Below are 17,557 nucleotides of genomic sequence, written 5' to 3'. Positions count from 1 at the left end.
TTCATATTTTGTAATATTTATATTATATTTATGTTAATAATAATTTATTATAATAATAATTCATCTTTTTTTCACATTTTTGAACATCTAAAAGTTTCCCCTTGCATTACTTCATTACAGGCAAGTGATTATGGTAATACAGTTCTTTGTACCTACACTGTTAGCAAACGATGCAGCTCCATGACTCCAGCTCTTCATTAGTGCAGATGAGACTGGAAAAACAAGACCTTCAAGCGCTGAGCCTCATAACAGCGTTTCAGACGGTCTTATCAAGAGCTCCAGTTATCTGCCGGCTTACAGCGGTGATTATCGCAGGGAACCAGCTCCTTGACATTACAAATTAATTAGAGGAGAAACCCAGAAAACATCACCTAAACCCTCAAGATGCAGATCGAGGAGGAGGTGTGTTTGTCTCAGTCTTCGTTCTCTTAAGCATCATTTTCTTGTCTTTTGTATGGATGTCTCTCTCGCTCATCTCTCGTTCTCTTTCATGACTCGAACCTCATTGTGCTGCTGCTCTCTCGTCTTTTCTTCAAAAATTTCTCACCTTTATTATTCGAGTGCCTAATGCTTTCATCTGTGCATGATTTGGTCAGAAAATCTGATTGCAGTTTCAATTGTGACATGATCAACATTCAGCATCGCATGCAGCTGCTGCTCAGATATCAAGGCTGAAGTCCCACCGAAACATCAAAACAATGAGCAAAAACTGCGTGGTCACAAACTTGCACTTTTTTAGTTGACTAGGAACTGAATTTAGTGCAAAATAAGTCAGTTCTCCTTGCGTTGACATTGCATTAACTTAAAAGTTGACTCAGGTCTCCTTTGTGATACGCTCTCAGTTAACTCTTATTTGACAGATATTTTTTGGATCATGAATCAAGGCCTCTTCTCCTCTCCTCTCTGTTCATCACATTACAGCTCCAGTTATGCTGAAATACTTTTCCAGATGAGTCTGTGTGTCTCTGTGGATCTGCTGCTATAAGCATCTTTCAGTCTGTGCAGATGAACGTGTTTGTGAGATTATAATATGAACGCTATTGCTGGATTAAAGTAACAGTCAGTATTTACTCATTATCGTAAACACATTTTCTTTTTCTTTTTACAGAACTTCCACTTCCTTCAAGTTTGAGAAGTGGTTTGCTTCGACTATAGGATTAAGTTACATGTGAATCTTATCTTCCCTTCTAATGTTCCTCCGAATCAGCCTCTGTGTTTCATCTGAAACACTTTGCTGGAGTCCGTATTCATCACCCGCTCGGGTTTATCACTTCATGATAATGTGAGAAGGTGCTGTGGAGCTCTTGTTCTGCTGTCTGACACACGGAGGTCACGTCTCTGATAATGACACGTCTCCAGCGCTCATGAGAGGCTTTCCAGTGAGATTGTCTCCTTTTCCACTCCTGTGTCTCTATGTCACACGCCCATCGTGTTACCATGGGAACAGTCCAAAAATCACTTCCGCAGGCTTTTGTTTTACTTTAAATATTACAGGTCCAATTAAGGTCCTGACTTGAGTATATGCAGAATAAATAATGCACTAAATAACCTGTACACTAACATACCGATGTGTCCTAATCTAGTCTAGTGTCCTACAATTCAATTCTCCCTACAATCTCAGAAACTACACGAGCGATGCCACCCCACTGTTCGCAAAATTATACTTTTGTATTTGACTAGGCAGATGAATAATGTACTTTGTTCTGTTCTTTGAAGAGGAAAAGATCCAATTTTAAGTCCATTTCCAGTTCAGGTTATTCACAGAAATTAAATTTACTCATACAACTTAATTAGGGGCTTTGAATTAAATCAAGAAGATTAAATTCAATTCATGTTCTTATCTAGATGAACTGAGTTTGAGGAGCTCGTAGAGAGATTTTTGACAGTTTAATTCAGCTTTATATGTCGTTACTGTCTTCCATTAAAAAGGCATAGTTCACCCAAAAATGACAATTCTGTCATCATTTACTCATCGTCGAGTTGTTCCAAACCTGTAAAAGTTTCTTTCTTCTGTTGAACACAAAAGAAGAGTTGCCAGTAGCCACTGACTTCGGGGGAAAAAATGGTAAAAATACTATGGAATCAAAATCAATGGAAGAATGTTGGTAAGCAAACAGTTGCGGCAGCCATTGACTTCCATAGTTCATTATTACTATGGAAGTCAGTGGCTACCAGCAACTCTTTAAATATCTTCTTCTGTGTTCAGCAGAAGAAACTCATACAGGTTTAGAACAACTTGAAGGTGACTAAATAACAGAATATTCATTTTTGGGTAAACTATACTTATACTAAACACACGCATGACCCTTAAAATATCATATTGTATTGAGACTGTTTCTAACTTAATACAGGACTCATGCTGTTCTCGTGTTTCCTACAGAAAACATGCATAACCTATTTCAGTGAACATCTACTGCTTTGTCTCGGCTATAGTCTTACAGTGACTAAACTGTGATCAAGCATTCATAGACTAAAAGAATAGGAAAATGAGAAACATAAAGCGGCGGTCATCATATGTGCCTCACTGCTGCTTAAGAAAGAACTGAAGTCTTTGACCCTGTAAATCTGTGTGCTGAGCACCACCCACAACGTTTTGAACTTCTTGTGCTGAAATTAGAGAGTATGAAAAACAAATCTGAGCTTTCAATTTTGATAATTTCATTTGACGAATGTTTTTTCTGCTCCGCTTTGCTTCATCCAGTTTCAACAACTGGAATTCATCAGTTTCACTGGAGCAGGAGACTCACACGAGATCTCTCTCACTCGCTCTCTTCCTTATACAGTATAACAAATGCTGGATTTAATTTCCACACAACACTGTCTGACCACCGCAACCCCAGCCAAAAGTCACAATAACACTGAGGTTTTGTGGAAAACAGGCTTTATGGCAATACCGGTTTTCTGTCTATAAAACATATTTGTATATAATACTGTTCATAACGTTTTTAAAGAATGTACTGTAACTGATCAAAAGTGACAATAAAGACATTTATAATGTTACAAAAGACTTCTATTTCAAATAAATGTTGTTCTTTTAGAACTTTCTATTCATGAAATAATACTGAAAAATAAAATGCATCACGATTTGCACAAAAATATGAAGCAACACAACTGTTTCAACATTGATAAAACAATAATAATAATAATATAATGTTTCTTGAACAGCAAATCAGCATATTAGATTTCTGAAGGATCATGTGACAATGAAGACTGGAGTTATGATTCTGAAAATTCAGCTTCGATCACAAGAATAAACTACATTTCACAATATATTCACAGAGAAATCAGTTATTTTAAATTGTAATAATATTATTTCACAATATTATGGTTTTTTTCTTCTTCTGGTATTTCTGATCCAATAAATGCAGTCTTTTTCCATGATGACAGTAACTGAAATCATTAACATGACAGATATTGATACATTGTCTGAACAAGTAGATCTGATTACATCAAATGACTAAAAATTGGACTCAGATTTTGTACAATGTATACTTTGAAGTCACATGGCCAAGATCAGAACTGAAAACACAATTTTTGTGTCCTGTCTCATAAGAAAACAAGATCCGGGCCATATTAAGCAGCACTGTGCATGTAGCCTATAACTTCTAGTAATTCTAAAAACTTCTAGGTCACTTCTTACACCATACAATTTCTCCCACTTGCAACTTTAAATATGCTGCAATCTCTGAATGTTTCTTTTTTCCTCTTCACGCTCTGGTTCACATTCACACATGCTCATACCAGAGAAGGGTTTTCAGTCACTTTCAACAAGAAGATAAGTGTCAACCTGAATAAATTCAGAGGTGAGTTCTCAGACCTCAGGTACGTCATTACCGCTCACCTACCCTTCAAACCTACACTCTCGCTCTCTGGATGATATGCTGCATGTCAAATGAAGAGCTTGGGAATCTGTAGATTTGGTAATTAGACTCTTGTGGTGTTTTGTCGCCTCCGGCATGAAGCTGTCAAGGCGAATGTTCATTTGCATGCAAAAACACAGCCAGCAAGAGCTCATTTGACACGAGCTTCATTACATCGACCTGATTGACCGCTTCACACTGGTCATACACTTCTGAAACACAGACTTCAAAAGCAAAAATACATGGATTCTTACAAGGCAGACAGAGATATACTACAGTGCCTTATGTAGAAATCAATGACCAAACTGAAATAGGGACTAAACTAATAGCTTCTCTGGTATGTTATTCTGAGCAACACGATGCAAGAACTGACAATCCTGTTAAATATACACTAAATAAGTGTGTCAACAAACGGTGGACCCATAGTATGTCATATTTAAATGGCAAAAGTTTGCTTTCATTTATGCTAATGCACATATTGCTGCAACACTCATGCATGTTCTAGGTCAATGGTCAAAACTTTGATAAAACCCCAAAATTACCAAAAAAGAAAAAGAAAAAAGAAAAAACAAGGAGTACAATAAAACTGAAATTTAGTATTAGCCAGAACAGTAATAAAAAACCATAATAATAAAATGGCAGTAAGATTCAGATTCTGTTTTTAAAGTGATCACATATTAATTGTATAGTGTTGCAACTATGATAAAATTGTGAAGGCATTTTCTGTCATACAAAGGAACTACCAACACAGATACCATGCATTTATATCTATGAATGAATTCAGATTAGGATGAAAGAAAGTATGGGTACAAAATTAATACTATGATTTTCTTTAAGCGACCATGGGATTGCTAAGAAGTCTGTAAAAATGAATAACTAATAAATAAAAGCAACACTTAAAAAATTATTAAAATACTTAATAAATAAATTGTAACAGTACAGCAATACAGGGGGTTGGAAAAAAATTATGTTTTACAAATATGTGATATATATATATATATATATATATATATATATATATATATATATATATATATATATATATATATATATAATTTATTTATTTATTTTTTCACATATTTATAACATATTTTTTTTAATTTTATGATGGGGTCCTTCACAAGAAGATGATCATATTTGGGGTCTGTGGCATTTATAATATTGAAAACCCCTGGCATAGTATAATCAAAGTACCATGGTATTACCTTCTGTTCCCATAATTGTACTATGGTACACATTTGGTAAAGTGACAGATTAATGAAGGACTTACTCATTTTTCTGCAAAGCAAGTAGCAGTTGCTCTCCATCCACTTCAATCAGCACCTTCAGTGATCCAGGATGACCCTACAACCAGACAAAGACGAAAGAGAAATGCATTTTCTCTGAAAACAAATATATACAGTATATATCAAAACATCCGAAACAAGAAAGTCACAATTTCTTAAACTGCTTCCTCCACATTAATGGATGGTGAAAAATAAAACTAAAAAGAAAAAAAAGGAAGAAAGTGGGTTTAGAATGACATTAAAATATGTATTTAAATCCATATTATGAAAGTAAAACTGGTTGCAATAGCCATTTCATGTTGGCTTCTGTCAGCGGTTATATTCATGGAAGATGAAGTTCTAAACATTGCATTAAAGACAATGCAAGTCCTCAGACCAATAGACAGTGAGAGAAAGCATATTTCCAGTTTTGAGTGGGCCTTTGTACGGGATAAAATGAATCCGCCATTGTGTCGTAAGTCTGTAGCTGTCAGGATTAGTTTTATGTTTCAATTCTCTCTGACATTAATTCTATTCACGCTCTGTAAGTCTGAAAGTTCGGCAGATTTACTCTGAGGCTCTAAGGGAAATGGATTTAAACCAGCCAGGCGTTGACAAAATACAGCAGAAATAAGCATGAATCATCTGTCTAACATGAAGAGGGCCATGCGTCATTGCATATGCATGCTAATGTGCGACTAAGACCGTGACACATACACATTGAGGTGGATCATGAGAGAAAGTTTGCTAAGTGTATAGCACAAATTTGATCTAGAATATGGGCTGACCTTCATCTTAGTGATGGAAAACAAAGGAAAAATCTCAAATCTCTGTAATGTACATCAACTTGTGGCCTGTTGTTTTTATTGAATGCATGGATGTAGCATTCTGTATTTGTTGGAAAAACTATTAAACCGCATGGGATACTTTGAGAGTTTGTGAGTTTGTAGGAGTGCATTTATAAATCTCTGATGAAAAGACATTTGGGGGTTGACACTCTTGTGGATGCAACTTGGTTACAAAACCGCCGCTAACAACTTTGACCTCCATAAATCCATAGAAAAGCAAACAAATGGAGCAAATTTAACACCTCTGTAAAGGTTCCTCAGAGACTTTCCAATGTCAAATCATTGCAAAACCTCAAAGCAAGAAGTACGAAAGAACTTGGTGAAGCTCCCAAGGGTCTTCAAATGTGACTGGCACTGACTTTTATCCCCCTACTGGTGAAAGAGTCAATGAACGGATCTGTTTGGTCACAGTCTCCATCACTAATTCATAAATTTACTGAAAAGGAATATGATAGACTTGCATTGCTGGATAATCACTGGTCTCCAACAATAACATTAACTCCCATCTCAATTTTATCAAAGACCACCTGGAGGATCCAAACAGCCATTGGTGCACTGGAGCAAAATGAGCCGAAACACAAGTTTAAAGTGTCAGTATCAATAATAAATGTCTTACAAAAACAAAACACAGCATTCCAGCTGAAGAGCCTCATCCCGGGCTTGACGTGTGGTGTTGGGAGTATTCAGGGATGTTCTTGTGCTGCTCCGGGAAACTTTACAGGAGAATGTCATTGTGTCAGGCAGTGTGCCTGTGCCAACTGGGTCATGAAGAAGAACAATGATCTGAAAAACACATGTGAGGAGCCGTGGCACGGCAGGTAAAGCATGTGCTCGGTTTTTGATGATGTGAGTCCAGACTGCATTATGTGCCAATACATTTCCCCCACTATATTCCCAGAGTTACTCCCTCCCTTGACTGTCCTATATATTAAAAGCAAAAGACCATAAATAAAATCTACAAGGGTTGGAAAATAAAAGCTTATGCAATCTGGAATGACCAAGTTAAATAGAATAATTCACCTAATAATGACAGTTCTGTCATCATTATTCATCCGCATGTTTTTTTAAAACCCTACGCTGATACTTTTGCTTTTAATTTTAACCCTGAAGCCTACTGTCTCATAGCTGATACGCAAATCGGCCTCGAAATTATTACCAAGATCAAAACTTTTCTAAAAAGCTTTTACTACATGCCATTACTTGATTATTTTAAAAATCATGTTGAAATGTGAGTCTCAAATATGATCGTCAGGCTTTTGAGGGATGCTTTTTGTTCATCTCTAGATATTGAAAATGCTCTAGATATTGAAAATGCTGTCTGTTAAAAGCACATTAAATACTTTGATGGCTATTTGTGACATTTTTGTTGAGCCCCCCCTCTCTTTTTGAACCTTGACAGAAGTGATCACTATAGACTGTTTATTGTATGGAAAAAATGTGTAAAGATTTTTACTTCTGTGTTCCACAAGAGAAATAAAGTCGTATGAGGCAGAAATATAAATTCATGGCTGACATAATGACATTTTACATTTTTAGGACACTAACTAAAGTAACCACTTTAAATGTTACAAGGTCTGAAAAGAATTCATGAATCAGAGGAAAAGCTGGAAGCTGATGTTCATGACTTTATCAACATGCAGGTTTGGTTAAAGTAAAGGTTCGAATGCTTTTGTCAAGTAGTGATATTTCACAGGCATCATTTTAGACAAGCTACATCTCACAGGACCTTGTCACAATCCACAATTTAACAAAATCACACTAGTTCAATGGCCTTTTTCCCTACATTTTTAATTCTGAATCTCCACACAGATCCCTGGGTGGTCCGCTTTTCTCTTTAAGATTGTTGCTCACGGCGGTACACATGTAACATCTCTCTGTAAAACCTTTTTACAAACTCCAGTAAGAAAACAACAGACTCAGAGAAAATAAATGAAACAAATGGGCTTCAAAACAGCTCTGCACGTCTTCATTCCATAAATTGGTTGAGAAATGTTTTTCATTAAGGACAAAAGCAACACATCCCCTCCGGGAACAATATTCCCTCACAGGCAGGTCTGCTCACCGCTTCCCAAAACATATCAGTTCAAACTCACTCCTTGTTCAACCAGCATGTAATCAGAATCGATGATGAGAACACAAACTTTAACTTTAAAAGTCAAATAGGAATGGCATCCCTAATAAAAAATATATATTTATATATATTTAAAATACATTTATTTCATACTAAGTATAGTTCAAATCTATTAACATATATACTGACAGATAACTCGAGACTTACAGATATACAAATTATAATTAAACTCCACTTGGCATATTACTTGTGCACAATGCACTTCTCTAAATATTAAGTCTAAAATGTGTTTTAATGTCACTTTTGATGAGGATTGTATGATCTTTGAATAATATCTATAGACTTTAAAGTACAAGTAAGTAAACTTAGCATGAAATAAATGTATTTCAAGGATATTAAGTATTTATTTTTCACTATAGGGATATGCAACTCTTTCACTTTCATAGGCCATGTACACACTATAAAGTTTCAGAAGTGACAGCCGTATGGGAGTGAATTACAGTTTTGTTTGTTTGGAAGTCAGCTTTACAGGGCCAGGGTTGCCAGGTCTGCATACAAAAGTAGCCCAATGACATATCCCAAATATCAATACTTGAAATATGCAATTCCCTTACCTAAAGTACATATTTTACAGTCACCTTTATGCAAACTGAAAACCACTATATTATAATGATCATACACAACTCAATTCAAGTTTATTTGTATAGCACTTTTCACAATGCAAATCGTTGCTAAGCAGCTTTACAGAAAAATAAGTTTCTACATTATCAGTGGTGACTAGACAAAAATTAAGTTTTGATATATTTACAGTAGGAAACGTAAAAAATATCTTCATGGAACATAATCTTTACTTAATATCCTAATGTTTTTCGGCATAAAAGAAAAATTGATAATTTTGACCCATACAATGTATTGTAGGCTATTGCTACAAATATAACCGTGCTTCTTATGACTGCTTTTGTACTCCAGGGTCACAATTTCTTGTAAAAAAAAAAAAAAAAAAAAAAAAAAACAGATTTGGCAACCCTTTGCCATGTCCACTTATAATAAGCAAGGCTTATTATAGTCTCCGGGTTTGATGTTTGGACTCGACTGAAGAAACAACATATATTAGGGGTTAATAAAGTGTCCAGGTGCAGGTTGCCATATTATGTGTCTTTAGAATCTGAGTTTATTAATAGCTTGTTCTTATTTGTTTGTTTTATTTTCTAGCAAGATCTGGCAACACTAATGAGTCAAAACATACCCATTTGATTTCTTGCACCGCACATACACAGCTATTTGTTGCGGTGTTACGTGTTTAAATTGTTTAGTATGGTTCCGTACACACTATATAGAGTCTCTCTAAATGTGATTGTCATTTTTTGGGAGTGAATTTCGGATGGAGAATGCAGTTTTTATTCCTGTAGAAGACGGAACTGTGTAGGATCAGAGCAGGATTAAGCAATAAGAGGTGAACTGACAACTGAATTTAGCGGCAATGTGTACATGGACATAATGTGTTTCTGAGTGAAAAAACTGGGAACTTGATTTTACCAGTGACTTACCATTGACTTTATGAGACTAACCGGTCTCTGCTGTCCTCCAATGAGCAGGTGTGGTTCGATTATGTCATAACGCTCCAGCGTGGCGTGTTGATTTGGATAGGCAGCTGAAAAAAGAGAAAACAAGCATGGGAGATCTCCACAATAAAGCAAACCAACAAACTTTAGTCTAGACATTTCTTTGAATGGCGACATCTCCTAATCACTGACTAACTCTGCTGAGCATTACTTATTTAAAATCACTCGCAGATAGTCTTTGTTCAATCCATGCTAATTTTAAATCTTTTTGGCATTAGCATTTGTAGCCTTCTGCGGTAATGCCATGAACACAACATTGCTAATCAATGCTTTCAAACATCAGGTTTGTCTTGACTACAATCTCCCTGGAAACTACATCTATTTCAGGCCTGATTTGATTTAGATCAGACCTCTATAATGACCTAATGAAACTCTTTCCTGTGGCCTCATCTGTCTCTATATGCTATAAAAGTAATATCATGTGTACATATAACACATTCATATCAGCCATATCTCAACCAGACAGCCTCAGCAAAATTCAGAGAAACCACAAGACAGCTTTAAATTAAAACAGGCCTAAAATAAAACTGCAAAATTAAATATCTGCATGTAAACTGACATCATACTTTTCACTCAAATGAAAATGCATCACTGATCTCTGAATTTCTCTCACACAATGGAGGTATTTTTTAAATTGGCTTTGTTACTGCAAAACTGCATTATGAACTATAATAATATATAATTTTTGGAAACTAGAAATAAAAATAAAATAAAATCTTTACTTATTAAACAATAAAAAATATTCATGCATAATTTATTCATAAAAACATTTTATTTTATTCATCTATATTTCATTATTTATTTATAATTTTCATGGTTAATTTCCTGTGGCATCACAGCTCACTAAAATTAAAATATATATATAACATTCTATATTTGCCAGCCGTAGGCTATAGTTCATCTTGAACAAGCCTAGTGGTTGTCTTTTTTCTAATTGGTTGGTTCTTGTCATGTGACCCTCATTGTTTGATATAAATAGCTCTCGTTGCCTTTGTTCTTTGTTAGGTTTGTACTGTGTAACCTGCCGTCGGTTGAATTATTTTTTGTTTATGCTAAGTCTGTTTCTGGTCAAGTCTGTTCATGCCATGCCATGCCATGCCAAGTCAAGTCTGTCCCAAGTCAAGTCAGTCTCAAGTCAAGTCTGTTCCAAGTAAAGTCTGTTCCAAGTCAAGTCTGTTCCAAGTCAAGTCTGTTTCAAGTCAAGTCTGTTACAAGTCAAGTCTGTTTCAAGTCAAGTCTGTTCCAAGTCAAGTCTGTTTCAAGTCAAGTCTGTTCCAAGTCAAGTCTGTTCCAAGTCAAGTCTGTTCCAAGTCAAGTATGTTCCAAGTCAAGTCTGTTTCAAGTCAAGTCTGTTCCAAGTCAAGTCTGTTTCAAGTCAAGTATGTTCCAAGTCAAGTCTGTTACAAATCAAGTATGTTCCAAATCAAGTATGTTCCAAGTCAAGTCTGTTCCAAGTCAAGTCTGTTCCAAGTCAAGTCTGTTCCAAGTCAAGTCTGTTCCAAGTCAAGTATGTTCCAAGTCAAGTCTGTTACAAATCAAGTATGTTCCAAGTCAAGTCTGTTACAAGTCAAGTCTGTTACAAGTCAAGTCTGTTCCAAGTCAAGTATGTTCCAAGTCAAGACTTCGTTTGTTTGGATTTTGAATTACACTCTGCTCAATAAACTGCACTTGGGTTGACTACACACCTCCAGTGGAATCATAAAATAAAATTAAAATAAAATAAAATAAAATGTAAATATAAAATAAGTAAATTCATAATTTTATAATTTCCAAAAAAAAAAAAAAAAATTATTTATTATTTATTTTATAATGTGTTTATAATTGCCATGGTTATTTTGCCATGCCATCACAGCAGCTCACTACAGTATTTTGGACCAGAGCCTTTGGGATTTTGTAAAAGCATAAGCAAATGGTTTCCTCCCAGACAATACAGTTTACCACAGAGTCATCAACAATATAAACACATTTACACTCACTGAACTTACTGATGAAAACAACACAGACATGCACATCAAGCATTTATCAAGAATGACACCAGCAGCTCATTTCGTTAATCATGCATTCCATTAAAAACACTTCATTATGCAGTCACAGCGAGATGTTAAGAATGCAGTTTACAATACAAACTCACTGAACGTGCAGAAAACCACACTAGTCCAAACAAAAGAGTTCACTAGCTTCTCCATGCTACCGCCTCACATGATTCGTCTTCATTAAAGCTTTATAAACAACTGAAACATCCTCTTTGCAATACATACACGCCTTCCTGTTTGGTTCATAACGCATGCAAGTGTGAAATTAAGTGATTACAGTTGCAATCAACTATTGTCACTTTGTTAATTTGCATTTTCAAGGCACACATCCAACATGACAACTATTTCCAAATGTAACCACCAATTATATGCACCAGACTGGCCAGATTTTAATGCTCATGTAGGTAGTTCACTAGGTTTTGGATGCTTTTCACATTTTTGACCTGTCTGACCCACAGTCTCATCTCACAGACATCAAACTCCCTCAGTTCTGTCCTCATGTCTCCCTTCGCAGGTCTTCCTCTCAGACTGAGGCTGGAGATTAGTCAGCTCAACTTTATGTCTGCTTTATGTCTGATACTAGGGTTTCCCTCTCACTGATCACACTGTGAAAAGAAACAGAGACTGTGGACAGATAACATTGTGAAATCTCTTGGTCAGCACATTTGCTGACTCTCTGAAACACAGCCGACTGCCATCCTTCATTTTCACTCTAATTTTGTTTTAGTCTCAGACTCACACACAACACATGAATCAAATTTGGTTTTCACATTTAATCTTTTCAACTGACATTTTGGCCCAAAACTGATAATACTAAACAGACAAGTAAACAAAACAAAACAACAAAAAAAAAAATTTTCTTAACTTAATAAATAAAATTAATAATTATAATTATTACAATACAGCAAAAAAAAAATCTCTTCTGCTCATCAAGGCTGAATTCATTCAATTAAATATACTGAAAAAACACTAAAATTGTGACGTAAAAATTATAATGTAAAATATCTTTCTATTTGAATATATTTTAAAATGTAATTTATTTCCTGTGATGTAAAGCTGAATTTTCTCTAGTCTTCAGTGTCACATGATCCTTTGAAAAAAAATCATTCTAATAGGCTGATATATGCTGTGTTTTTATATCATTAATGTTGAAAAGAGTGGCACTTAATATTTTTATGGAAACTGTGATACTCTTTCAGGATTCTTTGATGAACAACAGGAAAATTTATTTGACTTTCAATTAATTTATCCAAATAGAAGTTTTAATTACTTAAAAAAAGGTCAAAAAGTTCAAATAACTGTATTTTATAATATATTCATATAATAATAATAAACATAATATTTTTAAATACATTTTTAATATTTAAACAAATGTATATATACACATACACATTTATGTGTATATACAAAAATACATATTTATATTAATTGATCAAATTAAACAAAAATTACGGTTTATGTATATAAGGCTCAACATTTAGGAGTGAGTAATCACTTTCCGTGATGTATTCATATGAATTCAAGTCAAAGAAACACAAAGTTTAGGCTGATGATACACGGGGAACCTTTATGAGCAATGTTGCCGGGCAACCAGGTGAGACACAGAGCCCACGATGGTCTAAATTATCCAAAAATAAATTTTATACCCTCTCTCAATGGGAAAGTGCCCAAGCAACATTGCTCAAAAAAAATAAAAAATAATTGCCCCTTGTATCATCAGTGTGACTTCAGCTTTAACCGCTACACCAAACCACCAATACACAGCTTAGGCTGTTTATCTAATGGCTGATGTAGGCCTAAAATTAGCCATCATTTCCATGGCAGTAAAACGGATCCTAAATAATCAAACCCAGAGCCTGACAGATCTGAATCCAACACCAACGGCTCCTGAAGCCGCCTGATGCCGGCAGAGCGAGGTTTTGAGGTTAGTTCGGGTGACGGAGCGGCCCGGTCTGTGCTGATGTCACGGTTTGATGAGCGTGACCGACACACACATGGAATCGACATCATGTTTGTGGACTTTGAAGACGCCGTACACCTCGACGAATGACATTTAAGGGTGAACAGACGATATTGTTAGCAGGGCTTTTAATGTTCACTTGCAAACGGAGTAACTGGAGATCCCACACGCCAAAAAACAAGCGGTATTTGTTCATTTCAGAGACTCCTGCTTGTGTGGTGGATCCATTTAAGAGAGTCAGTAAATTATTAAGTTATAGGAGATGCGGTGAGGGAGCGCGGCTCCGGAGCTTATTTACTTTCTCAATAAAGCAGAGCGAGAAACTTCAGCTATTACACTGTTATTTATCCATCTGCAGTTGAGTCAATAAAGCGAGCGTGCGGTTGGGAGCGTCGATGTTATATGTGTTTGTTCTTTATTGGCTCATCTTTTGTACTGGATTTATGAGAGCAAATGACTGAATAATAAAGGTATAAAATGTTGAAGCGGTGGCCCAGAAATTGTGTGTCGTCGCCAGATGCAAATCGAAACCAATCCTTTTTTTCAATACGTGAAGTGCTGCAGTAAACACACACACTGGGTGTGTGTGAATAAGTGACAGTTTTCTGCTTTGATCAGGGAAACACCATCAGAGACTGTAAAATATCTCTATATAGATTCAATTCAATTCAAGTTCATTTGTATAGCGCTTTTTACGATACAAATCAGAAAATTAAGTTTCTACAATATTTAGTAGTAGCTTATCAGTGATGACTGTCCGTTTATATGCATGCGGCAGAAATGTTCGGAAAAATCAATAAAAGACTATTAACAGCAATTATGCAATCAAACTTACAGCAAAATTTGGTATATACTGTAGATATATAGATGCTCTTGAAGTCCACAGTGACTTAACTGGATGAAACTGACATCATTTCTCAGGAAACTTCTGAGTTCAGAATGATATTTGAGCAGTAGCCTAATATGGTGGTCTCCATAACCCTGGCTAAAAAAAAAAAGAAGCTTAAACCAGTCTACGCTGGTCTTCCAATCTGGTCAGGCTGAAATATTGGTGGTTTTAAAAAGACTTTCAACAATTTTCAGGCACAAAAAACAGATATTCACAAAAACAAAAATAAAATACAAACATACACACAAAAAAAAACAAACCCATAAACATGAATAATTTCTATGATTATATTTATAAATATTACAATTTTTTATTATGAATTAATTTTATTACAAATTAAAAAAAAAATATATTTTTGGGGGGAAATTAATACTTTTATTTGACAAGAACACATTAAATTGGTCATAAAACATTTATTAAGTGAAAGGCCAGCTTAGCCGGGCTAGGAGACCAGTTTAAACTTGCTAAAACCATCTCAAAGAAGATTTCCCAGAATGCCTAAGTTGTGTCAAGTCAGCATCCGTCAGATCTGGTGTTTCAATCTCAAGTTTTTTGAGCGTTCTGTAGGTCTGAGAACTTCACGACGCCAAGATGCAACAAACAGCGTCTAATCTCCAGAGGGAGTCTGAAGAAAAGTTCACATGCAGCATCTTTGTCTGACATCTGGACCTGAGGGGATGTGAGGGAAAACATCTCCAAAAATTAATCATGCGTTTCTGGCCCCACAACCACTTCAGTACAACAACCACAAACCCCTTCTAAAGCCTCGGCAGTACAGCACGAGCAAACGCCCCCTACACTCCTCCTGAACACCCGGCGGGCTGTTTTCTGTCTTACACAAGCCCTCGATATGACAGCCTGTGCAATAAGAACCATTTCCTCCCAGTCTTTTTTCTTTCTTTGCAAATGGAGCACCAAATCTTTCATCCACCGCTGATAAAAGTCTCATTTCACTCAGAGCTGAGCCTTTCCCTCAACTAAAGCAGACGGATTCGTCTTTTGTCTCTCCTCTCCTTTAACCAGACTACCTTACCTGATCAGCTTAACCATCTGTATGTTATGATCTGACCTTCTGAGACCATCATGCTTCAAATAAAAAAATAGAAAATAAAAACTTAATATGAATATAAGAGAGATACTATTATAAAAAAATAACAAACAAAATATTATAGAATAAAATATTCCTATAATAATTACGTAAATAGACAGAGGTGAAGTTACTTCACATTTTAGATTTTAAGTTGTATGCATTTATAAGAATTATACAAAACAGGTATTATTATTATTATTATTATTATTATTATTATTTAAATAATAATAAATATTTATATAAGAGATAACATTATAAAAATATAATATTACATATTTTTTTTTCTTTAATATAAGTAAACAAACAAATGGAGGTGAAGTATCTTTCATCAAGTTGTATCCATTTAAAATAATAATTTAAAACCTAGCATTACTGCATTGCTTTTTAATATATAAATTATTTTTAGTATACGTAATAACATAAATACATAATAATTCACAAACAAACAAACAATGGTGAAGTACCTTCCATTTGAAGTTTTATTAATCAAAAAGTATTATCCAAAAAATGGCAATATCACATTGCGATTTAATATGATCAATTATTTTACAATATATTAAGATATTAAACAAACAAATAAATAATGTCCTTTTCATTTGTGAAGCATTTTATTCACTGAGTTATGCATAAATACTTATGGGCTTTTTAGATATAAAAATGATTATTTTCATAGAACGCCCATCAAATATAACTATATACATAATATACACTGTTGCTTAGAATTACTCATACCAAGCGAAAACATTTTGATTATACCATCCACACTTAGTGGTCGACCAATTTGGGAAGCTGTGTTTTGCTTGTTACTGTAACAGCATGCATAAACTGGGCCAGCGGTCAGACCGGCACTAAACCAACACTGACCAGCAGAGATATCTCACTCTCAGGCCTGCAGGAAGCAGTCCCACTCATAAATGAGCATTTAAGCCATGACAAACACAAACTAGCCAGTAAATGATGGCTTTAGCTGGTCTTTCCAGGAAGGCTCCAGTGTCCTCTACTACAGTAAGTTGTTTTCCAGCATGCAGCCTCACTATCCAGGTAAGCACTAATGGTTGTCTTTGAAAACACCCGCGGCTCAGTGACAGCATCTCTCTGTGAGAGAGCCACTCAGCACGTACACATCCCGCTGCTGTACTGCATTTGATTAAATATGGAAAAACACGGCCGCGGGCGACACGCTGATGAATCTCCACATGAAAAAAGAGCAAAATAGAAGAAAGCTTAAACAGACGCTGCGTAGAAAACACGGGCCGTGGTCCAGATAGAGAGCGAGACAAAGATGCAGGAGAGAAAAACACGGTTTGTGCCTCCAGTGCTTTTGGACAATGCGCTTAGTGAGAACATGAAGATCCCAGCGCTACACGACAAACTGTCCTCACTTTGAAACAAACGTGCGACAGAAGAAAGCACAGGCTGTGAGGAAAAAGAGGGAAAAAAAAGGGGGTTAATCAGAATTCAAGTTAATCTGAGACAGATGATGAGGAATACCCAAAGACAGCTCCATCTCCATCTTTACCGGGTGAAAACAGGAAATTGTCTGTGAGTACAGGCTGACATCCGGCTTATGCTGAATAATGAAATAATCCACTGATACAGATGAATGTAATCAGTGCTGCTGCTCACATCATGTTGGGATAAAGGAGGGAAATCTGCAGTGAAAACACACTGAAATACCCCCAAGAGTCTTGTGTTTCTCTGAACGAGTTCATGTAAGTTTGGGGCTACAGATGTTTCAAGACAAGAGACCTTGGTAAAGACAAATACGTTAAATATAGCCAAGCTTCAAAAATAAAACTTTCAAAAGAAACACACAACAAACAAACCAGATAATGCAATCTGGCAAATGAAGTGTTTGTCCGTCCTGGTTCCACAACAAAACCCTATGGCACATTCAACAATATCGGATTCACAAACAA

General features: G+C 35.6%; 1 protein-coding gene across 1 annotated transcript in view; it reads right to left on the bottom strand.

The window, feature by feature from the left end:
* The window catches only part of LOC109077226 (disintegrin and metalloproteinase domain-containing protein 12-like), a 93,825-nt gene that overhangs the window by 63,365 nt on the left and 12,903 nt on the right, over window positions 1–17,557 (bottom strand). The window contains exons 2-3 of the mRNA XM_042735998.1: window positions 9,592–9,695; window positions 5,131–5,204 (exon numbers count right to left, since the gene is read on the bottom strand). Of these exons, the coding sequence (XP_042591932.1) occupies window positions 5,131–5,204; window positions 9,592–9,695 (178 nt within the window). The remainder of the gene's footprint in view (window positions 1–5,130; window positions 5,205–9,591; window positions 9,696–17,557) is intronic.

Source organism: Cyprinus carpio, chromosome B12 (assembly GCF_018340385.1).
Source record: "Cyprinus carpio isolate SPL01 chromosome B12, ASM1834038v1, whole genome shotgun sequence".
In the NCBI taxonomy this organism is placed as follows: Eukaryota; Metazoa; Chordata; class Actinopteri; order Cypriniformes; family Cyprinidae; genus Cyprinus; species Cyprinus carpio.
Note: the sequence above shows the minus strand (reverse complement) of the source record. Positions and strands in the feature narration are given on the sequence as shown.